This window comes from Rhinatrema bivittatum, chromosome 1, assembly GCF_901001135.1.
Source record: "Rhinatrema bivittatum chromosome 1, aRhiBiv1.1, whole genome shotgun sequence".
NCBI lineage: Eukaryota > Metazoa > Chordata > Amphibia > Gymnophiona > Rhinatrematidae > Rhinatrema > Rhinatrema bivittatum.
Genome location: NC_042615.1, coordinates 113048104 through 113072372, shown reverse-complemented (window position 1 = coordinate 113072372; position 24269 = coordinate 113048104). Strand labels below are relative to the sequence as shown.

The window sequence follows — 24269 nt, the reverse complement described above, 5'->3', positions numbered from 1 at the left end:
GCTACTTTGCTCCTCTTTAGGTGCCTTGAGGTGTTCATGCTATTAGTGGTACCAATTTGCCCCCTCACTGTGTCTTGGCATGTTCTCGCCACTCTTTGTGATGCTTTTCTCCCTCATGATGCCTTGGGCTGTTTTTATGACACTGTTCTGCTTTTCCCCTGTGATTTGAGCTAGTCATGTCACTCTTGGTGCCACTTTGTCACACTCATGGTGTCTTGGAGTGCTGTTTCTCTGCTGCTAATGCCTACTTGCAAGTTTCATTAAAACTGGATAGAAAACCTCAATGTTAGAGCCCAAAATAGGATGCATTGCCTCCCCCATTGACTTTAAGGGAGAATGAATGAACACATTTCACAAATAAATGAATAAAAATGTTGGGCCCGACCCAAACAACACAAATGGAGCTAAACGAACTGCATTAACGAACTGAACCAAAATTTTTTTCTGTGCATATCCCTATTCGTTAATGTCACCTCTGCCTTCCACTACCTTCTTGGTAAATTAGAATTTCCTTACAGCTTCCTTCCTGCCAATTTCATGACATAATCCCTTAAACATGAGTAATTTTTGATGAAGAATGCTCCTTATTGTTTATATCATAATCTGCCTTTCTCTTCTTCATTCTAGGAAGTCCGTTTTGTGTTCCCTCTGCTTGTCTGTTTATGGGTTGCATTGCAGACCCTACTCTGTTTTGATAGCCTATCTCTGAACTGCTTCCATCCTTTTAGTATCTTTAGAAAGGTTGTGCTCTTCAAAACTGAGCACCATGCTTGAGGTGGTGTTTCACCAGTGATCTGTACAAGTGCAATTTCACCTTCCTCTTCTTACTGATGATCCCGGTCTTGGTACTCAAGAATACTGTTAGCTTTCCTCACTGCTTTATCACACCATTTGGCAACCTTAAGGTCACCAGCAAGGCCCTCCTAAATGATAAATGACTAATGGATTTTGATACCCCAAATGCATGATTTTTTTTTTTTTTTACATCAAAGCACAATTTTTCAAACTGATAGTCATTTTTATTAGTTTTTCTTTTACCAGTCCCTACTCTGTAATAGAGTTTTGTGTCATCCTGCAAATAGATGTGTTCGTCCTTCAAGTCCTTTTACAATGCTGCTAATAAAGGTATTGAAAAGTACCAGTCCCAGATCCAAACCCTGAGACACCCAACTGTTCACTTTTACTTTCATCAGAGTAGACCCCATTGACCACCACTCTGAGTTCTATTGCTTCACCAGCTCCTAATAACGATCTGTTTTATTCTCATACTAGCTATTTTATTTAACCAGCTTCTGTGTGGAATAGTGTTGAAGACCATATTAAAGTCCAAAAAAAGCAACATCTACTGCACCTCCCTGATCCAGTACTCTGGTCACTTCATCAAAGGACTCCATTAAGTTTGATTGATAAGATCTCTTTCCTGTCAAACCATTATTGTCTAGGGTCCTGTAATCTATTTAATTCAGGGTGCTGCACTAGTCTTTCCTTTAGTACTATTTTTTTCTTTTTTTTTTTTTCCTCTTTCTCTCCTTTAGTACTATACTCATGACTTTGTCCACTACCAAAGTTAGACTGACAGGTAAGTAAATATCAATCTCCTCGTTTCCAGTTCATCTGCTCTTTATTAGACCCCTAGAAACATCCCTATTTCTAAAGGCATGCTGAACAGAACATAATTAGATTGTAAGCCCTATTGATCAGGGATTGTCTCTTATGTTTTGTTTGTACAGTGCTGCATACGTCGAGTAGTACTAAGAAATGTTAAGTAGTAATAGTAGTAGTAGTAGTAGAACTGTGAGGGTTGCAGTTGGCTTGATTTTGGTACATCCTTTACGTCTTTGTATGATGTAGAGTGATGATAAAGATTACACTGTACTAGGAAATCAATATATTTTTTTACATGTACATTTTTCATGTTTGGTGTTTTAAATAAGCAATAGTTAAATGTAATAGCTGACTCACATTATATCCTATTAATTAATTACTTTTTGGGGGTCGTTTTTGCCACTCAGGTGATCCTCGAAAATATGCCTATTTTCCAGTTTTACTATCTCAGTGCCAACAATCTTCAATTCCTGTTTTGGTGCCTTCGTCTTCCTGCCTTCTGACCCCTGGTGGACTTCCCTGTGAATTTCTTGCAGGTATAAAAGGAAGAAAATGTTTTACTTTCTTGAAATGTCAATGCACAGAGTTTGCAGAGCAGTTACATGTCTTAGTAAGTGCTATTCCCCAGTGCACTACTTTCCTAGGGATGTGGATATAGACATAGAGTAGAATGGAGATTCTTCCAAGTGATAGGGAATACCTAGTCGCTGCAAATTAATTACAGTTAAAAGAAACCTGAAGAGCATATGAAAAATTATTGAAAAGAAAACACATTATTTAAAGCTCACAATTATCAGGCACCAGAAACCTTATCTATTTACAATTGCTTAAGCATAGTTTGTGGTTAGATTATTTTGTAGCAGTGGAAGTAATGGGGACAAGAACAGTATTAGAGTTCAAGAAGGCATGGGACCAGCCCACAGGATCATTAGTAGTGAGAAATTAAGTGTAAAGTAGGAGTTTCTTCCAAAGCATAGGCATTGCAGAGGGAGGAAAAATGGGCAGACTAGACAGACCAGATAATCTTTTTCTGTCACGAGTTTCTAACCTGCAACAGACCCATAAATTTGTAGTAGTAGTTGCAACATGAGAGGGTAGGAGCAACAAAAGTGGATTTATATTAGGACCACCGCATCACTTTTTCTGTCACTGTACTGCTAGCAGTAAGGCATTATCGATAACAATATAGAAGGAGTTGGTAACTAGTTGTTTAAAGCACTGAATTAAAGAGAACTAAAGAGAGGGTTACCAAATAGCAGCAGATTACCAGGGATTGTCTGAGCCAGCTCTGGTTTTGCCCTATTGCATACATGGATTTGTAGTTCTGATTCTCTTAGGAAAATCAGAAGTACAAGCTCATTCATTTACTTGGGCAAAACCAGGATTGACTTCGCCTATCCCTGATGACCTGGAGTTATCTGGTAACCTTGATTTATGGGGTACAAGTTCATATAATCCATACCACTGTCTGTATTGTTTGGACAAATAATTTTATATCCTTGTTTGTGCAGTTGTAAGTGGTTAATTACAATATTACTCCTTCTCTGTGAACATTTCCTTCAGTTCCAGTGCACGAAATGTGCTGTGTGGCCATCTGCCTTAGCAGTGGTGATACCTATTTCTCTAGCACTAAATAATTCCAAATTATTGTTTTCAGTATATTATAATGTATCCTATAATAACATAGTCCTTTCTCACCTTTTACCTTCAGTAGCTATCATGACCATGCACCCTAAAGATAGCTGCATGGATGTTTTTGAAGTGCACATTGACATTTTGTTTGCCTGAGAGGCATAATATTATTATTCTGTTGAAATAATTATTTGTGTTAGTACCCTGTAGGGGAAAGAGGACTACATTATAGTCTTTTCTATGTCTTTATTATGACAATGAAGAATGGAAGGAAAAGGGAATAAACACAGGTATGAGGACAGAGAGTCCTCCTCTGTGTTACTTAAAAGCCTACATCTTCCAGACTGTGAAGCTCTAACACATCTCAGCTAAGGAGCTCCAATCTACACTGTGCCAGTAATTCCCTTTTTCACTGGAGGAACTTGGGTAGTACCAATGTAACCTCCCTTTTACTAGGGGGCCTCACTTCAGATGCTACAGAGCACTCGCCAACTCAGTGCAGCTCTGGAAGCCAGATGCAGCTGTGGGGGAAAGTAACCTGGAAGAGATAAAGGGCTCACACATATTTATTTATTTAAAAAATGTTTGTATGCCGCTTATACACGGGTAGAGGTCTAGGCGGTTTACAGGCAGAAACATACATAATATTATAATTAAAATTAAAAGAAGACAGAACTTTAAAAAACATAAATTTCAAATAAAGTTGAAAATAAAATTAGACTAAAAAGTGCAATCAAAATTGAATGTAAAATAAAATAAATATGAATTAAAAAACATTGACTGAACACGAATTGATGGATTTATTTTATTTATTTATTTCAAGTTTTTATATACCGGTATTCGTTTTCACATCATATCGGTTTACACGGAACGGTTTAACAAAGTGAAGAGATACATAGAACCAGTAGAGTTAACACAAGGGCAGGAAGATTAAGATAGGTAACAGCATTAAATATAATTCAAACAGGGTTGTAGTATTTACAATTTTTGCAGGAAGCGGTAAGGTTGAATTATTTACAAATGTGCGTCTGCAAAATCCCTTCCAAACTCTTCCTAAAATCAGGGCTGCACTGGCTGGGTGCAGCCCTGGGTGGATGCTGGGGAATGTTCCTGTGTTAAGTTAACTAATTGCGCTATAGATGGTGAAAGGAAATCTTGGCTGTCCTTTAGAAGTTGGCCTGGACATGGATTGCATGGTGAATTTGAAAATTTCAGTTTGGTAAGCAAATGAGATTCAGTGGAAGCATCAATTTCAGAGAAGGTGAGCCATGAGCATGAAAGTGGAGGAAGGTTTATTTTCGGAATTGGCAAATGTGAGAATTCTGAGAATTTTAAGCAATTTTTCTTAAAAATGATGAGCAATTTTTGAACATAGGTCATTTGAAGTGTTATTATGGGATATGTTTTTTTGTGATATTAAGGATTTTACAATGTTGAATAATATTTTGGATTGCCATTAGCCATTTTTATTTTATTTGTATAGTAAGATTTTTTTGCAAAGTCAATTTCTTTTTTTATATTGTTTCAGATGAGTAAAATAGGCAGTTTTCTTTTTTTGAATTGGATTCTGACACCAGCAATGTTCAAGGTGTATTAATGTGGTTTTCATTTGTCGCAGTATTAATGAAAACCAAGCTGAGCTGGGTTTAGATCTAATGGTATAGAGTTTACTTGGTGCTATTGAATCAAGGGATTTGGATATTGACGAATTCCAGATATCAAGTGACTGATTGATATCATTATTGGGGATCGTAGGAAGAATGTGAAGTAGAACATTAGCAAAGGTTTCAGGGTCGATGTGTTTTCTTTTGAAGATTTTCTTAAGGCTAACTTACGTATATGTTAGGTGAAGTGTTTTTGAACTCACCACTTACTTCTTAAAAAGCAACTGTCCAACCACCATGAGTTGTGTTCCAAAACAAAAGTAACGATTACTGAATCCAAAAGAAACAGATGAGTATTACAGACAGGCAGAAAACAGTTCAGAAATATAAAAAAATCAGCTTTTTCAACAAATTGAGTAGAATAGAAAAGGCTAAGGCCCTCCACTTGCTCACCACAAGGCTCTATAAACTACAATATGAAACAAAGTCTTCTTCCACTCAGAATTGGATGAGTCAGAATGATTCCCTTTCTCTAAGATCTAGGGTCAGAAGTTTTCTGAATTGCACTCCTCACAACAACGAAAGACTGTATCCCTCTCCCGATGGATAAAAAAAAGGCAGCTTTCCTTTCCCTTTTAGGAACCCTGAAGAGCATAGCCCTTAGAAGACGTCTCTACTAACTCCTCCCAGTGACTAATTGAGTCACTTAGATGACTTGTGACTACTGACCAACCCTTTAGGGGATGAACCTTTTCTATAACTCAAAATGATCACTACACCCACGGAACCTCCCAATGCTGGAAGTTTTCTCTTTTAAAGAATAGCGAATGCCTAGTTAGACTTACACTAACTTAAAATTAAACATAGAGAACAGGGGTTATACCTGATTCTGCAAGGACCTATCCAGAAGACTTGTTGCTGCAGTAGCTGGGCTAAACAGGAATGGATTAAAAACGGAAGAAAAATCCATGTAACTGTGAATAAAGCTCCAATAGGTGACAGTTCTAATTGAGCTGGAAGTCAAAAGGAGAGGAAGGAAATAGCTGCCAGATCAAAACAAACAAGATTGTAAAGGTGTACTTTATGGAGTACACAAAATTTCCAAAGGTATTCCTTACCTTGCGTGCTCATTTCCAAAATATTTCTATGTGTTTGTGTATGTTCATGTCCTTTTTCAAATTTCATGCAATACCGTCAAAGTTACAACTGTAACTTTCAATGTATCCACATTGGGCCGGATTTTAAAACATATACGCGCGGGGTACATTTGTGCGAGCTACTCAGCGCACACAAATGTACACCCGATTTTATAACATGCGCGCGCAGCAACATGCATGTTATAAAACCAGGGATCGGCGCACGCAAGGGGGTGCACACTAGTACACTTTGTGCGCGCCGACCCTCGGGGAGACCAGCTGGCTTTCCCCGTTCCCACCAAGGCCGCTCCAAAATCGGAGCGGCCTCGGTGGGAACTTAATTTCCCCCCCACCTTCCCCTCCCTTTCCCTACCTGTCCCGCCCCCCAGCCCAAACCCCCCCCCCCTGTACCTTTATTGGCAGGCGTAACTTACGCGCATTGGCCGACTGCCGGCACACGATCCCCTGACCCAGTGGCAGTGGAGAGGCCCCTGGCCACGCCCCCACCCCACCCCCGGATCGCCCTTTTTTCAAGCCCTGGGACTTACACGTATCCCGGGGCTTTACATGTGCCGCCGGGTCTTTTGAAAATAGGCCCAGCGTGCGTAGGGCTTTTAAAATCTGCCCCATTACTCTCAAAGTTACATTCCTAACTTGAAAATTAGGCATGCAAGTTTCTGCACATGTACCTATGAAAAATAACAGAGGCATACAAATGATCAGATACATAAGGCATTCCACAGTATATATACTGTAAAGAATGGTTAAAAGCTAAAATCAAAGAAATGAGGTTTGTGATCAGTCAAAAACTATGCTGGTTCTAAAAGATCAGTGTCTAGAATGATATTCAACATATAAAGGATGACACTTCTTGAACCTAATATATTCTCCTTATCCTCTAGGTCACATGGACAGAATAACAGCTGTTGCAGTAGCAGAGCGGGATCTCATGGCTGTGACAACGTCAAAGGATGGTACCCTGAAGCTTTGGGACCTTGACACTGGAAGGGCAACCTTCACTCTTCATGGCATTGGAAAGAACATTGACTCCATCACTATGTGTCTGGAGAATAAGTTGGCCGCAGTTACAGAAAACAATTCTCTTCAAGTCTGGGATCTGTCCTTGAGGAAAATGATCTACTCAGCCAATGGTTTTCCAGATATTCCAATATTGACCTCTGCAATGGATGGGAAGCTTCTTTTGGCTTTCTTTGATGGTAGCCATTTGGTCAAAGTGAGATTTTCAGGTTCCCTTTAACATACCTTTATTTATTTATAACATATGTAATCTACCCCTGTCTCAGATATAGGTGTGGAAGAAGGATGAGTTCCATTTAAGGGGTCTTGAATTTGGTAAGATGGCAGAAAATGATCAGTGGTACTACAAATGCACTCCAAGAAACTGGGTTGTTCCCAAAAGTTTGCATTTACTTAGGAGGTAGAAAACTGAATGTTGTAAAGGAAAGATAGTTTATTTTACATTCAGTGCTGCTTTTGAGTACTGATTTGGTACAATCACCATGCCGCTCTTCCTGTTCCTCTATATGTAGGTATAGGATGGGTAGATATGGAGCTTCCTATTTCAGTAGAAATATCCTTGGAGATAGAATGGAAAAGGTCCCAGTGGTGATTAACTCTTAGCTTCAGAAGTGGTTTGTGACATGGCTACCAAATTAGCAGTTGGGGGCTGTCTCTATGGTCCTATTATAAAACTCCTAAGGGTAGTTCCAGGGTCTCAAGTTATAAGTGGCCTCCTCTCACATGTTTCATCAATGCAATTATAGTCAGGACCTTTTTATGTATATATGTATGTATTATTTATTTAATTAAATGATATATCGCTTATCAATGTGCAAAACAATATTCACAAATCAATGTTAAACAAAAACATCTTCATAAATCAAAAGCTAAAAACAAATAAGTTAAGAATCAATAATAATCAAGACAAAAATAAAACAGAAAATACTATCCAACTGGCTCTCTATACTTAACTAAGAAATCTAAAGCCTGCTGAAAACAGTCTATGAAAAAGTGCTTTTGCTGAAATTTACCTCCCAGCCTAGATCTTGTAACAATTGTATCACTCTGGTTGTGACAGCCTTATTCTCCTGAGCTGATTTTGCTCTGATCAGCCAGTTGTCCAGATACAGATGAGTCAAAATACCTTCTCGATGAAGAACTGCTGCTGCTGCTACTACTACCATCACCTTAGAAAAAAACCTTGGAGCAATGACCTAACTGAAGCATAGAGCTGGAAACTGAAAGCCCCCCCCCCCCTCCAGAACCACAAAACAAAGGTATTTCTGATCCTTTTTGCTTATTGGGATGTGAAGATACACTTCCATCAGATCCAAGGATGCTAGGAATTCCCCTTTTCCTACTACTACCAAAGCTGACCTAAAGGTTTCCATCTTAAAATGAATCATTCTCAACAATCTGTTGACCTGTTTCAGATCCAAATTAGGGTGAAAAGTTCCTTCCTTCTTTTGAACTATGAAGTAAATTGAATACCTTTCTTGACCTCTCTGAGAAACTGGAAACTACTGCTCCTTATTGAAGAAGATGCTTGAGAGTCACCTGAATTGCCTCCCCTTTTTGAGAGCAATAACAAGGGAATGCTATAAAAGTATCTGAAATAGGATGGAAAACTCCAGGGCATAGCCTTCCTTCACCACATCCAGTACCCATTGATTGGAGGTTATTTGGACCCACCTTCAGTAAAAGGCCAACAGCCGCCCACCTACAATCCCGAAGGTTGGGTTCATACACCTTCATTGGGCAGATCCCCCTTCATTAGCTCCTCCTCTTTTGTTGAAACAAAAAAGCCTGGCTCGCCAATCACCTGAAGACCTATTGGATCTCCTATGACTCGATTCATAAAAACAACTCCTTGTTGGTGCAGGTCCCTTGGGCCTGTCCTCTTGTGACTGAAAGGCCTTAGATTCCTCCAAGGCCTTCACAAACCTTTCCAGATCTTCTCTGAACAAAAGCTTCCCTTGAAAAGGAAACTTCATTAACTGAGACTTAGAGACAGATACATCTGACCAGTTATACAGCCATAATAAATGTCTTACTGCCACAATGGAGGTCATTGCCCTGACCATAGTCTGAACCAAATCATAAGAAGCATCCACCAGAAAGTCTGTTGCGGTTCCATCTGGGCTACTTCATCAAGGACAGTGTCAATACCTTTCAAGGAAATCTCCTGCACACACTGGGACAAATGCACATCAGCTCTTGCAATAATGTGCTGCACATAGCCACCTGCAGATCGAAGCCGGTTCCCTCAAAAGCCTACTTAAGCATTGACTCTGTCTTCCTGTCCTGAGCTTTTTAGAGAATCATCACCCTCAATAGGGATCGTAGTCCTGGTGACAGTGCAAATGAGTGCATCCACCTTTAGAGTTCTAAGCCTATCCCTTTCCTGAGAACCTAAAGAGAGAAAGCTAAGCCATAGCCTGAAGAATCCATTACACAGAAAAGGTTTTGGATAGCCTCCTTAAGCCCACCATAATAGGGTCTTTAGAAGTATCTGTCTCTTTCTTCTGTAATGTTTAATGTCTTCAAGTAATGAGAAATTAAGGAACAAAGCTCTTTCTAAGAAAAAGCCTGAGCATATTCCCCTTCCTCTGATTCCTCCTCACTATCCCTTCATATTTAGAAGGAAGAGATGTGATCTGGAGGCCCTTCATCCAAATTTTCCTTCTTCCCTTCCTGGGATGCTTCCAACCAGAACCAAGGTACCCTGCTCTCTGAGCAGAGGTTTGGGAGGAGGGAAGCCCAGGGTTGGAATTCTGAAACACAAAAATCCTGCTGCAGGTCATCTAAAAACTCTGCTGACAAAGATGGCCACAAAGGCACCGTAGCCAATTTCTGGCCTGCAGAGAAACTCCTCAGGCAACCAATCACTGAAAACCCACATAAATCCTATTCTGAGCCTGCAGGAAACAGCATGGGAGTTCCCTGCTCCATTTTGCTGAAATCCTGAGGCTTCAAAATGGCCACCATTCCCATGCAGCTGCAATTCTGCTGGTAGGAACAGTCTGACTTGGTGGCCCAGCTAGAAGAATTGCATCCTTGCAATGGTCTATCTCTTTGTCATCTGTACAAGATCTGCACCACAATCCTCCTTCTGACATGGCCTGATGTGACCTGCATGTGTTGTGGAGGGGGGGGAGGGGTTTCTTCCCGTGCTCCCCTTGAGCTGCTGTGCCTTCCTGTCCTTCTCCTCAGTTGGCCGATAGCAAAAGAAAAGCCCTTCCTGGATTCCTACACAGCCAAAATCTTCTTCAAAACCCAGAAGCACTAAAAGGAAGGAATCACTGCCTTTTAAATTTTTTTTTTTTTACTTTCTGAACAGGACAGGAGCAGGCTGATAGAAACTGAGGGAGAGAAACTCCAGGAAGTAGAAGGAGAGGAGGTAGAGAAAGGTGAAATCAAAAGGACAGACAAATGGCAACAGATCTTATTCCACTAGAAGACCCTGGACGCTAGGCCACACACCATGGAGGGAGGGCGATTTCACTATCACCCCTGGAGCAGTTTTTTAATGCAATAAGTCTCGCGCCATCTTTAGAATACAAGAATCAATTGTATTCATATCCAACATGGCTCTGTGTTTTGATATTCTTTGCCTCAGGCATATTCATAACACTTCTTTCCAGCATCGGTTCATCAGACAGCTGCGTCTCTGGCCAAAGATCCAAAGCATGATCCTGCAGAAGACAGCCACACTTTGCAGAAGGGTATGGTTTAGCAAGCAGGCACAGAGGTTTTCTCCAAATCATCAGGCTATCTCTGAATTCCTTTGGCATCCTTGCACCAGAAAAAAATTCTCTAGACTATAGAGCTTCTCCTTCTCTCTCTAGTCTCCCCAGACTCTGCCTCTGCCTCTGGAAACTTTCCAGAGAATCCACCTACACTCTCTATTGGATAAGTATATGTGTTGTGAAACCAGAGGAGTGAATTGGATGATACCATTCTCTATGTTAGGGAAATGGATTTAAGGGCAAGAGGCCCTTATATACATTTTACAGATATCTCCCAGTACTTTTAAGATTCATCAGACAATAAGAAATAACATGAAATATTAATATATAATGATATGTTTAGGTGGAAAAGGAATAAGGGAAAAGATCTAAAAACTTCTGACATTTAAATATATGGAGGCCAGTATTCAGTAAGATGGCTAAAGCTGACTTAGTCAGCTAGGTTTAAACGGATAAAAATAGAGCTGTAATATTCAAATAAAAAATGTGTCTGGATAGCTGTAACTATCCGGCTGTATGCGGATATATTTATAGACATATAAACTTACATATAAACATTCCCATATATCTGGATATTTCAGTTATCCAGCAATGTTCAAATATCGCCATGTATCTTGATAACTTTTTACCTGTGCATCACAGTCTTGCTGGGAGGTTATGCCCTCTAGGGGATGTTTGTTCATTTAGCAAAATGGCAGGCAGGAGCAGAAAGGCACATTTGTACCCCAAGTAAAGGGGCTTTTGGCACACTTGGTGCTCCCTCAAGATGTTGTCCTCTATCCACCAGGACCCAGGAGGGGCAATTTAAGGGCCAGAATGACTGCCTGGGCTGGATTCTGGAGGGCCTTTAATAGGTAAGCATACAGATGTTTCTGTTCAATCCCTAGGGGAGGGCTGGGTGGCAAATGTAGGGGAGTGAATTACTGCACTTATGACTGATGGGGCCTCGTCCATTGGAGTAGCTAATAGTTGTTCAGTGCTTGGGAGTGATTCCTATGTGGAGAGCAGGGGCATCTGTGAAAAGGCAATGAGGGGGGTCAATAGGGCAGTGTATAAGCAGAGCTATGTTATGGGCCAGCTTCTACATGGTCTGTAGTACAAAGGGGATAATCAGGTGTCGATATCCAATGTTGTTGATGTGGTAAAGATGACATATGTGGAACATAATATTGGCCTCATGATTGTTTCCCTAATACTTGCCCAATTGATATGATATGTTATACACAGCACCAGACATGTATGGTATTCCTGACCAGCCAAATGTATAGCCTGCAAGCAGAATAGAGGTCAGCAGCATTTATTATTTATTTAGATTTATATTCTACTTTTTATCAGCGCTTCAAAGTGGATTACATTCAGGTACTGTAGGTATTTCCCTAGCCCCAGAGGGCTTACAATCTATGTTTCTACCTGAGGCAATGGAGGGTAAAGTGACTTGCCCAAGGTCACAAGGAGTGACAGTGGAACTTGAACCCTGGTCTCCTGGTTCATAGCCCACTGCTCTAACCACTAGGCTACTCCTCCACTCCATCAGCCTTGCAACATGGGAGAAGACATCATATGCAGTTATCCACATATACCACAAATCAGCTCCAGCACACATCACATGCCGCAGAACAGCTTTTCAGGTGACTCTTTCCAGGAGCCACAGCTTCTCTTATTTCTTTTCTTCACCTTCTGAAATGTAGCTATAAAGAAATAGCTTATCAACCAGTATATAACAAAAGCTCCATATCACAAGCTCTAAGACCAATGATGGTAGTGGCAAAACAGGAGATGTAATGATCATGAAAGGAGGAGGCCACTGCCAAGAAAGTGGTATAAAAAGGGTTAATTTATCACCCTTCAAATGTTCAAAGGTTCAGGAGCAAGGTACTGTAGACAAGGTAACAAGAGTGAGGTTCTGTAGACAAAGAATCAGGAGCAAGGTTCTGTAGACAACAAGTCAAGAGCAAGAGCTAAGTTGAGACTGCGATGCAGCGCACCCTACACAGCCCACCCGCGGGGCTGGTTGCGGACCACGCTGGAACCGAAGTAGTCAGGAGCGAGGTTCCGTAGACAACAAGTCAAGAGCAAGAGCTGAGTTGAGGCTGAGATGCAGCACGCCCTACGCAGCCTACCCACGGGGCTGGTCATAGACCACGCTGGAACCAACATAGTCAGGAGCGAGTTTCTATAGACAACAAGTCAAGAGCAAGAGCTGAGTTGAGACTGAGAAGCAGCGTGCCCTACACAGCCCACCAGCGGGGCTGGTCGCGGACCATGCTGAAGCCACTGTAGACTCTAGATGGAGGACGAGATCAAGACATCAGGAACATCAAAGCAAGAGAGGACCAGGACATCAGGAACATGAAGGTATCTGAGGGTACGAACGAAGGAACATCGGACATCAGGAACATGAAGACAGAGCCGTCAAAGCAGAAGAAGACCACAGAGGACCTGGACCGAAGATGAAGACACAGACGACTGTGAAACTCGATCCGAAGGCACTGGATGAAGGCAGGCAGGGCCCTTTTTTTAGGGCTGAAGCAGGAAGTTGTCATCAGGTGGGACCCGGGGCATATCCGGCCGCGGGCCCTTTAAATAACTTGAAGAGGCGCATGCCGGCACCTAGGAGGAGGCCCTGAAGAGAAGCAGGACCCTGGACAGCATCGTCCCTGCCGCGCAGAAGCAAACAAAGCAGGCAGGCTTCGGGATGGCATCCAGGCCACAAAGCGACATCGGAGCAGCAGCGGCTTCCCCCCACTGCTCAGGGAAACTGACCCGTGGCTCCCTGCCGCAAGAGGTGGCTCAAGGTGCGGCGGTCCAAGCCACGATGGCGCGGTCTCCGGGCCACTCAGAGAAGGCATTGGCAGCGGCCTGCCACAAGGTTTCTGACATGGGCGTCGACAGCCAAGGCACCAGGCTGCAAAGAAGAGAGAGGTCCGCGGCCTCCCTGCCGCTTGAAGAGGCATCAGCAGCAAGGCTTCGGCGGCTTCCCAGCCACAAGAGGTTTCCCGGAGGCGGCGCTAGGCCACAAAACAGCATGACTTGAAAAAGGTGAGAGGCCTGCTTGCATGGGGTAGCTCCGCAGGCAGGAATTGTAACAATTATAGCCTCTCTCACCTCACCTTTTAACCATGCTAGTAGTCATTTAGTTTTCCTTCCACCTTCTCTAATGCCTGGAATACATTTGGTCTGGGCTTCCAAGATGGTATTTTTAAACAAAGTCCATGCCTCATTAAGGTCAATTTTAAAAGCCCTATGCACACCAAAACCAGGAGATATGTGTACAAGTAGATCTGGTGCGCACCAGGGGGATTTTAAAAGATGTCCATGTATGTGCATATCTCCTAGTATGCACACAAGTCGAAAGTTCAGAAAAATGGACAAGCTTGTGCGTGGGCTGGGTAGGGCATGGACATGTCGGGGACGGCCAAGAGATGTACATGTAAATCTTATGTGCACAGGTGTACGCCAGGGTCCTCTGCCACATAACTTTACTACTGCTATGGATGGTGTGTAAGTACAAAAAACAAAAATCAGGCTAGTCAGTGAGGTTTTAAGGGTTGGGGCTAACTGGGGGAAAGGGAGGCTAATAAATTAGGGGGGTTTGGAAGTGCTATCCCTAAACTAGGTGAACTGGAAATGAACTGGGAAAACGCGATATGGCGTCAGTGCACGTACCTTATAAAATTCCCCCACGTAAGGAATAGAGGCGAAATTGTACGTACATGCACGCATCCATATGGAATTGTGGGCACATGTAAGCAAAATCTGCCTATTTTATAACATGCATGCATATACATGGCGCGTATATTATTTAGGGATGTGCAGCAGGGACGGATTCGTCCCATCCGGGATTCGGATTCGTAGGGGCCCAAATCTATTGCATCTGTTCTCGGGAGCCCCCGATCCATTCATATGTCAAAAATGCATTCGTTCCCCCCAAAAAACCCCATCCCAACCTTTTAGTTATTTATCTTACTATGTCACAGGGGCTATCGGCACCATTTTGAATACTGGCAGCCGACAGCCTGAGTGCAGGAGATCACTCCAGGAACCCCGCTGGACCACAAGGTACTTTTGGCAAGTCTTGGGGGGCCTATTCATTGATGATCCGTTGTATTCATGGGGGTTCGCCATACGTTTCGGAACCCCCACGAATACAACGAACATGGCATATATGTTGCGGATTCACAATACGTCGAAAACGAATGCACACCCCTAATATTATTAAATGTCTGCATCTTTGGACCTGCGCTGGCATACATGTATACATGTGCGCCTGCATGGTTGCTTAAAAGTTACCGTCCCCACTTTTGCAACTGGTCCTTTCAGTTTTTGCCTATTTTCCTCATTTGATCTTAGTCACCTTTTTGAAAGCTAAATGCTGTCACAGTAGATTTCTTTAGAGTCCTCCCTCCAGTTATTATTAAGTCAAGTTTGATCATGTTGTGATCATTATTGCCAATTGCTCCAACACTGTTACCTCTCGCACCGAATCCTGTGTTCCACTAAGGACAAGGTCTAAAATAGTTTTCCCTCTTTTCGGTTCTTGTACCAACTGCTGCATGAAGCAGTCATTTATTTCATCTAGGAACTTTACTTCTCTAGCATGTTTTGATGTGATATTCACCTAGTCAATACTGTGCTGTGAGGGTAGCAATAGAAGTGGAGTTGTGGACACTACCTTTGGAAGTGGCACAGGATGGCAAGGCTGGAAGTAGGTGTTGGCAGTCCAGAGAGACTGGAGCAAGGAACTAGTGCAGGCTGGGCTGGAGCTCAGGAATGAAGTGCAAGCTGGTGGAGCTCCTGGAGCAGAGTGCAGGCTGAGCTGGAGCTCTGGAGCGAAGTGAAGGCTGGGCTGGAGCTCAGGAACAAACTGAAGCTTAATGGAGGTAAGGGAGAACTCAGGAGCACAGGATCAGAGTGCAAGTAAGCATGGAACTGGATGCAGGTAAGAGTGGAACTGAAACACTGGAAATGAATGCAGGTAAGGGTGGAACTGGAACACAGGAACAGAGTGCAGGTAAGTGTGGAACTGGAACTAGGACTAGGCAAGACAGACTAGGACAAGACAGGACAAACCAGGACAAGGACTACACAGAACAAGAAACATAAACGCCCAAGGGCTACAATAGGAAAGCTTTGTGGGACAAGGCAAGGCAGAGAGAGGCCTAGAAACAAGGAAAAGACCTAGGAAGTCTCAAGTTAGGCCAGAAGTCAGGTAATAGAGAGGAGCCTAGAATCATAAGAGTCCTAGGGAAATCTCAGGCTAAGCCTGGGTCAGGCAGAGCCAAAGGCCAAAAGGCCACAAAACAGAAACAAGATTAGAAGACTTGCAGGCCACAGAGCAAAACAGGGAGCAGAAGGCCACAGGAGCAAGCAAGGCAGAACAGAGATCAAAAGGCCCAGAGGCCACAGGTAAGAATACGGAAAGGCACAGGTGGCTAGAGTAAGGAGTCAGGAAGGACTTGATGCTGAAGCCTAGAGGCATTGGAGAGATAGGGCTAAATAAATAGGGCTGGAGTCTGGATGTGGTGCAGACAAAAGAGAGGGCTTGGCTAGCCTGGGAAGTGAGCTTGTGGCAATCCCCTGGTGGTACAGAGGCTGAAGAACTAGTTGAGATGAGCAAACAGAGACATGCTGGAGAGTGTAGTTCAGAGCCAGGGTTTTCTGGTGGAAGAAAGGCTGTGCAGTGGCTTGAAATGCAACATACTGGAGTAATTGAAATCACCTATTACAACTGTGCTGTTGATTTTATTAGCTTCCCTAATTTCTTTTAGCATTTCATTGTCTATTCATTCTAGCCAGGTGAATGGTAATATACCCCCTCTGCTATTTTATTCCATTTTTCACCTGGAATTTCTATCCAGGCATCAATATAGAAGGAGCTACATAGGGTACTCCTCTGTGTGCTACCATCACCCTTGAGTAGTTATGATGGGAAGAACAGGATGGTCAGAGGACTACTATGAATGCTGGAAAAGAATGGTGCAATTTTGATTTATATTTTATATTCTGCATGCTATTTTTAAAGAAATTTACAATACAACTGGGTTTTATTAGGAGATAAACATATCAAGCTGTAAACTAGTTATAACATTGCCTTGTTCCAGGTTTTTGACTTGGTCAACTCTTGCAAACTGCTCCATCAGGTGAAACTTTCTGCAAACTGTACTCCTGTCCACAAAGACCGCTCGATATTGGTGTCAAAGAATTCAGTGAAAGACGGTGTCCTCTTTGCCTACAGGTTAGTATTACATATTTGATTCTTCATTGTGTTCTGAGAGGAGCCACAGTGTGCAGTACTGTAAATTAATATGTGGTTTAGCATAGTAGCTACCTGTGTAAGAATGTTAATGCGTGAATGATCGGCCAAGAGGAATACAAAGCAAAGAAAGCAAGCAATTCTGTAAATCAAATGTATACTCTTACATGCATAAGATATTCAAAGGAAGCTTCTGAGTCTCCCTTTTGATCAATAAACTCTTATAACCTCCTGTCCCTTTCCCAACTCACCTGACGTAAAAAAGTAAACTTTCAGCTTATACCAAAACATACAACAATCTCATCTAGCCACATCTGCTCTGACTCTTCTCATCAGCTACTCCTCTGCCATGCCTCTTCTCATCTGGGTTCTGGTTCTCCATCATCAGCTGCTCCTTCCATTCCTCTGGGCTCTGGCCCACTACTGCTTATTGCACTAGATTGGGTGGCTCACAGTGAATTTAAGCTAGTACAGATGCTATACTTGTGCACTGTTCTTGCAAGAACACTTATCTATGCCTTTTTTTGTTGAAGTCTATTTAATAAAAATGTATATCCAATGTTATACAATACATCCGGTTACATCATGAAAACTAAACAATTTAAAAAGACATAAATTGCAGACAGAGACATAAGAATATAAGAACATAAGGAATTGACATACTGGGTCAGACCAAGGGTCCATCAAGCCCAGCATCCTGTTTTCAACAGTGGCCAATATAGGCTACAAGTACCTGGCAAGTACCCAAACACTAAGTAGATCCCATGTTACTGATGCCAGTAGTAGCAGCAGCTATTCCCTAAGTCTACTTGATTAATAGCTGTTAATGGACCGCTCCAAGAACTTATCCAAACCCAGCTACACTAACTGCACTAACCACATTCCCTGGCAAAAAATTCCAGAGTTTAATTGTGCATTGAGTGAAAAAGAATTTTCTCCGATTAGTTTTAAATGTGCTACTTGCTAACTTCATGGAGTGCCCCCTAGTTCTTCTATTATCCGAAAGAGTAAATAACCGATTCACATCTACCTATTCTAGACCTCTCATGATTTTAAACACCTCTATCATATTCTCCGTCAGCTGTCCCTTCTCCAAGCTGAACAGCCGTAGCTTCTTTAGCTTTTCCTCATAGGGGGGGAGCTGTTCCATCCCTTTTATCATTTTGGTTGCCCTTCTCTGTACCTTCTCCCCTGCAACTATATATGTTTTGCAATGCGGTGACCAGAATTGTACACAGTAGTGAAGTTAGGGTCTCACCATGGAGCGATACAGAGGTATTATGACATTTTCTGTTTTATTCATCATTCCCTTCCTAATAATTCCTAACATTTTGTTTGCTTTTTTGACTGCCACAGCACACTGAGCCAACACTATGATACCTAGATCTTCTTCCTGGGTGGTAACTCAATGAATAAAAATAAAATGAGGATCAAATTTAAATCAGTAAGAATCCAGACATTGGTCATTTGTTTTCTGAAGGTCTTATAATAAGACAGAGCACTTACAGGTTCAGGCAAAGAGTTCCACAGGGGGAGAGGGGCTAATGAGGGAAAATATATGTTGTAGAAGGGGCAGATATTCAGATTGAGATTGCTCTTTGGTCCTCAGTTATTACACCCAAAGAAAATGAAGCATCATGCTTAATCCTTTGAGTCTGAATTTTAGAAACAAGGAGAAGATTCTTGCATGCATATCAGTCTAAGAAAGCATTTATGTTCAGCAGAACTAGTAAGAAGACATCCAGCCTTCAAATTCTTATTTAAGCCAATGAAGTCAGCTGGTGTAACTGAGTATGTTAGGTATCTAGCCACTTTGGTGATTAATTATCAAGTTGCCTCAGTGGTTGACTCCGGAAGTCACCACAACTTACCTTGGGCCTAAGTTGCTCTTACCTATCGATCCTCAAACAGCCAACCAGGTACTGGGGAGGCTGCAGCCCATTTGCATACATCTTCTAGCTGCCTCGGTAGTCAACTCTGGAAGTCACCACAACCTACCTGGGTTCTGCACTGCTCCCACCCTGCACTCCTCGAGCAGCTGGCCTGGTATTAGGGAAGTTGCAGGCCTCTTTATATTTCTGATGGCTCCACTACATTTTCTCTTCTTGATGCTAATCTTCCCCAGTCTTCTTCCCTGCTGCAAAACACTACTAACATCAAGGGATGGCCTCCACATTAACCAGGGAGGAACCAGGCTGCTGGTGCAAACCTTTAAAAAGGAGAAAGAGCAGCTTTTAAACTAGAATAAAGGAGAAAGCCAACAATTGCTGAGCAGCACATGGTTCGGAGGGAGGTATCTTCAAAGGATACTAATGACACATTAGAATTAGGGCATCCCAACAGTGAGGTTCCAATAATAAGAAAAGTAGTTCAAGTGCCTGTAATTAAAAATTCACCTAAGCTAAAAGATTCCAATTTATCCCTATCAATTAAAAAGCAGAATGAAAATACAAACAAAAAGCACAGTGTTTGTATGCTAATGCTAGAAGTCTAAGAAGTAAGATGGGAGAATTAGAGTGTATAGCAGTGAATGATGACAGACTTAATTGGCATCTCAGAGATATGGTGGAAAGGGGATAACCAATGGGATAGTGCTATACTGGGGTACAAATTATATCGCAATGACAGAGAGAAGCATCTGGGAGGCGGGTGGCACTTTATGTCTGGGATGGGATAGAGTCCAACAGGATAAAGATCCTACATGAAACTAAATGCACAATCGAATATTTATGGGTAGAAATCCCTTGTGTGTTGGGGAAGAGTATAGTGATAGGAGTATACTACCATCCACCTGGCCAAGATGTTAAGATGGACAGTGAAATGCTAAGAGAAGTTAACAAAGCTAACCAAATTGGTAGTATAGTAATAATGGGAGATTTCAATTACCTTACAAAAACACGTTATGCAATTGACTTTTTTTAAATGTGCAATGCAATTATAACTTTTTTGCTTCTTGTTAAAGGACCATCATAACACCCGTGGGCATACTGACTTGTTTATAATCATGTATTGCCTCTTTGGGTCATACTTAATCATGGGTCCATGTCCTTTATTACTAAACACTTTTGCTTAATTTTGTCTGATTTTTATGGATTTTTCAAACAATATTTTCTTTAAAATGGTACCTTCCTTTGTGTATTACTTCTTCAGTTTTCACTCGGTGCAACCGCACTCAATGCTTTTGCTCAGAAGATCATTCGGGGATGATTTTCTCTTGAAGGGCGATTAGCCCTGCTTCAGCCCGACGTACGTTTCGCTTAATGCTGCTTCAGGGGCTGTGCTCAACGTGACTTCTCCCGAACTGTACACCGAAAGGTTCTACTCTTCATATCCACTTGCTCAGCTTTACTGCTAAAAAGTGTTTTATGGACACATAGCAACATAATTTAATTTAATTTTTACCGCACAGACTCTCAACTAAAGACTGGCACAAACTTTAAATATTCATGGGTGAATAGTATTCCGGCACTGACTTACCAGACCATACCGCCCTTTCTTCACTTGTTGGCGTTTTAGGCGAGGTTGTCGCGAGAATTCTAGTGTTTTTATGTCATGTATCGCTCACCAGCTGTATGTGCAATTTGACTAAGTAAATGGGTTCACATGAAGTGAATCCATTCTATTTCCTTGTTCAGGCCGTGTGGAATGACAGTGTTTAATTGGAAAATCCAGCGTTACTCACTCTGTCTGAGACGTTGAATTCTGTTGCCTCGTCTCCAATGCATTGGTACTATTTCTAAAATAGTCCAGCAAATTTCGCGAAATTATGGTTTTTTGCTAGAAGGTAGCATTTTAAAGGTAGCATTTTTGCTAGAAGGAAGGTACCATTTTAAAGAAAATATTGTTTGAAAAATCAAAAAAAATCAGACAAAATTAAGCAAAAGTGTTTAGTAATAAAGGACATGGACCCATGATTAAGTATGACCCGAAGAGGCAATACATGATTATAAACAGACTGCTACTCTCAGCTTTAACAACAGAGCTCTAATAACAGATTGCTAATTCCCAGCTTTAACAAGAGAGCTTTAACAACACATTTGAGCCTTGAAGAACTGGACAGTCAGTGCCCCGGCCACTCAGACCCTCAGGAGGGGGGCTTTGAGGAGGGGGTACTGTTGCGCCGGCCAACCACAGAGCCCGCGACTGGTCTTTCTCACCTGGCGCCGTGCTGCCAAGGAGGGGACAGGCCCCAGCTTTCCGGCAGTGGGGGATGGGTGCCTCCAGTGCAGCTCCCCTCTTTGCGGCCTGGTGTGCTGTTGGCATGCCTCAGAGCACAGCGGAGACGCCGCCGCCATCTGCTTCTCACACCACAGCCCTCTAGGTACGTGCGTGCACCTTCCTAGTTGATTTAAGGGGCGCGTGGCAGGCAAGGGCTGCCAGCCCTTTCGATGACATTAGCAGTCTGGGATTATTTAAGGCAAGCTCTGATGTTCAGAGCTTGCCTTGGTAATAGGTCTCCACACTTTCTGTTGTGTGCTTCGTTGCTGTTTGTTCCTGTTCCTGTTCCAGTACCTGTTCCAGATTCCTGTTCCAGCTTCCTGTTCCTTCAACCCTTCAGACGGATCTCCCTGGCTTTCACCATTGCTCAAACCTGACCTTTTCTCCAGCCGCCTGCCCTGACTTCTGCTTGAACCTGATCTTGTCTCCAACTGCATTTCCTCTGCTTCAGTCTGTCCGGTCTTTGGATCCTGCCTCTCCCTTTGGAACCCTGCATCTCCGCTGCTTCCTGGCATCCTGCTTTGGATACTCTCTCCGAGATCAACCACGCGGGATCAACCACGCAAGATCAACCACGCAGAGGCCCACTTAAGTCCAGCCGGCCCCGGTACCCAAGGGCTCAACCTGCAGTGAACGAGGGCTGGTATTGGTGAAGCTCCAGTCAGCCTCCAATTCCCGTTAGGCCTCACCTCCTGATGATGGGGAGCTGTGGGGGTTTCCCCCACGAGTGGTGCCAACACCACCTCGGGCCAAGGGTCCACCTCTGCAATAGTTATCTAATTGGGTAGGTGTTCTAGGAAACTCTTTCCCCATATTATGATTTCATTTGTTTTGACTCACTATAATATGAACTTTTTTTGATGTTAGGTTTTAATCATTTTATCTTATTTTATCTTATTTATTGTGTTTTGTCTGTTTTGTGATATATTGTGTGGATTGTACTGTACTTGCCGTTTGATGTTATTTTCTGTTGTTATTTTACAAAGTTAGTTTGTTAGATTATGTTTGTATGTGATGGAATTTGCTTAGAATAAATGTTCTACTGTAAGCGGAATACAAAAAGTTAAATAAACAAATTCCTCATCACTTTCAGTAAACTCAGTGTGGAGCTGCTGAATCAACCCATGCTCTCTCACAGGCCGATGCATTACTGTGCACTGGCCACAGCACACGGCTCAACACACGACTGGATGCTCATTTTGGATGCACGGCCACAATATCTCATGCATATTCATTATGGATATCCTGAAAACCTGGCCTGTTTGTGGCACTCGAGGACTGGAGTTCGCCATCACTGCCCTAGTGCCTCCTTTTTACTGCTGCACCTGATTTAAATATTAAATTGGGCGCCCAGAAGAGGTGGATTGGCATGCGTCAATCATAAGTGGCTGTTTAATGCACGCCAGTATTGCATTGGCCTATATGTGTCTTACTAGGGTACTCATAAGTCTTTGAAATATCTACCTTACAGATGGTTGCCTTTGGTTCTTAAAGGCCACAATCAGCTCTGATTTTCAGAATATTTTAGCTGTGGTATCTGTCTTATGTATCATTGAATGGAGCACAACATAGTTATGCTTTGAGAGTCCCATATCTACATCCAGTTCTTTATCACTAAATTATCACCTTTCATTTCAACTTTGAACTTTTTTTAAGTGCATTGGAGTTTTCCCTCCAATTAGCAGAGGCCTGCAGCTGTGTCACCTGTGCCAGCTCTGTTCTCAGGGAGCTGAACTGACTTGCGGCCTAAAGATTCACAGATCCCAGTCATGGCTTCAAAGTGGGGAACTACATATACCTTGTGGTGTATGATCACAGTGGTGTTTAGAGGAATATCTGACTGCTCTGTTTACTTCTCTCTACAAAGGAGTCCTATATATGAGTGCCAAGTATTGGGTGATTCACTTCTGGATACTATTAAAAAACAGCAGGTCTCCTCTTTTGGATTTTCTGGTTTCTTAATATTTCTTTCACTAGCTATCAGTTGAAAACCATTCCTACACTGGAAAAAACTGTGGTAGTATTTAATTTTTTCAAGTGTTTTCCTTTTATTAATTTGTTAGGAGTGGAAAGGAAGCCATGGTGTTTAATGCCAAAATAGGAGCTGTCATTGCCAAATTGACTGCCCAAGATCCTGTAGCTTCTGTGCAAGGTGTAGCAGTTACTAAAGAATACTTCCTTGTGATCTGCAGGTAAGTGATGCCTAGAAATCATAATTCCCCACCCCAGAAAGGAAAGGTTACTCCTCCTATTTTGTCACTTCTTGTCTGTTAGTTATCTTCTTCAGTGAGCATCTTTTGTTGGGTAGTAGCAGTGATTTAGCCATAATCCTTTCACAACATTCTTAACTGCTTACTAACACATTATGTGGAGAAATTTCAAAAGCTTTTACCCTTGTAAAACAGGTTTTTAAAAATTATCCTAGGGGTTGTACGTGCAGAGCTTATTCACTTCTACTTTTACGCATACTGCAAAGAGATATTCCTGGGGGCAAAACTGGAGAGGGGAAGTCATGCTTCTGATTATTGAAAGTAGGCGCTTAAATCTTCGCATGCACATTTACGCCTGCCCTCTAGCAGGCATAAATGTGCATGCCTATGCTGTGCTAAGGTATATGCGGTCCTTCTAATTTTCAAAGCAGATTTATGCGCCTAATGGGGTCGTTTATCAAAATTCTCTAAGGCATTTTCGCATGCGTTAAGGGCTTATCGCATGCGAAAACGCCTTTAATGCATGCGATAGCACCATATCGTACGGTGCAATGCAAATCCGAAAAAGAGGAGGAGTTAGGGGCGGGCTGGGTTTGCCAGTCTGCGAAGTGCTATCACACGGACTTAACGCTGATTTGAACTACACCTTTTTCAGTAGCGTTAAGCTGTGTGATAGCTTGCGTTACAGGGCGGTAAGGTGTTAGCGCATTTCACGATGTCTCCTGAAAGGGAAAGGCCTGTTTTAGTAGGTTTGAAGCTCCCGGAGCACGAGAGAGAGAAAGCAAGAGAGCGAGAGAGAGAAAGAAAGAACACGAACCTAGCCAGAATGCACTCTCCCTAGA

The 24269-nt window shown here is 42.4% G+C and overlaps 1 protein-coding gene across 5 annotated transcripts in view; it reads left to right on the top strand.

Annotated features, from left to right (window-relative positions):
- LOC115079042 (NACHT and WD repeat domain-containing protein 2-like) overlaps window positions 1–24269 on the top strand; it is a 247792-nt gene that overhangs the window by 134652 nt on the left and 88871 nt on the right. For all 5 annotated transcript variants that reach the window (XM_029582083.1, XM_029582174.1, XM_029582254.1 and 2 more), the window contains exons 18-21: window positions 2013–2141; window positions 6880–7211; window positions 16848–16981; window positions 23281–23409. In XM_029582083.1, the coding sequence (XP_029437943.1) occupies window positions 2013–2141; window positions 6880–7211; window positions 16848–16981; window positions 23281–23409 (724 nt within the window). The remainder of the gene's footprint in view (window positions 1–2012; window positions 2142–6879; window positions 7212–16847; window positions 16982–23280; window positions 23410–24269) is intronic.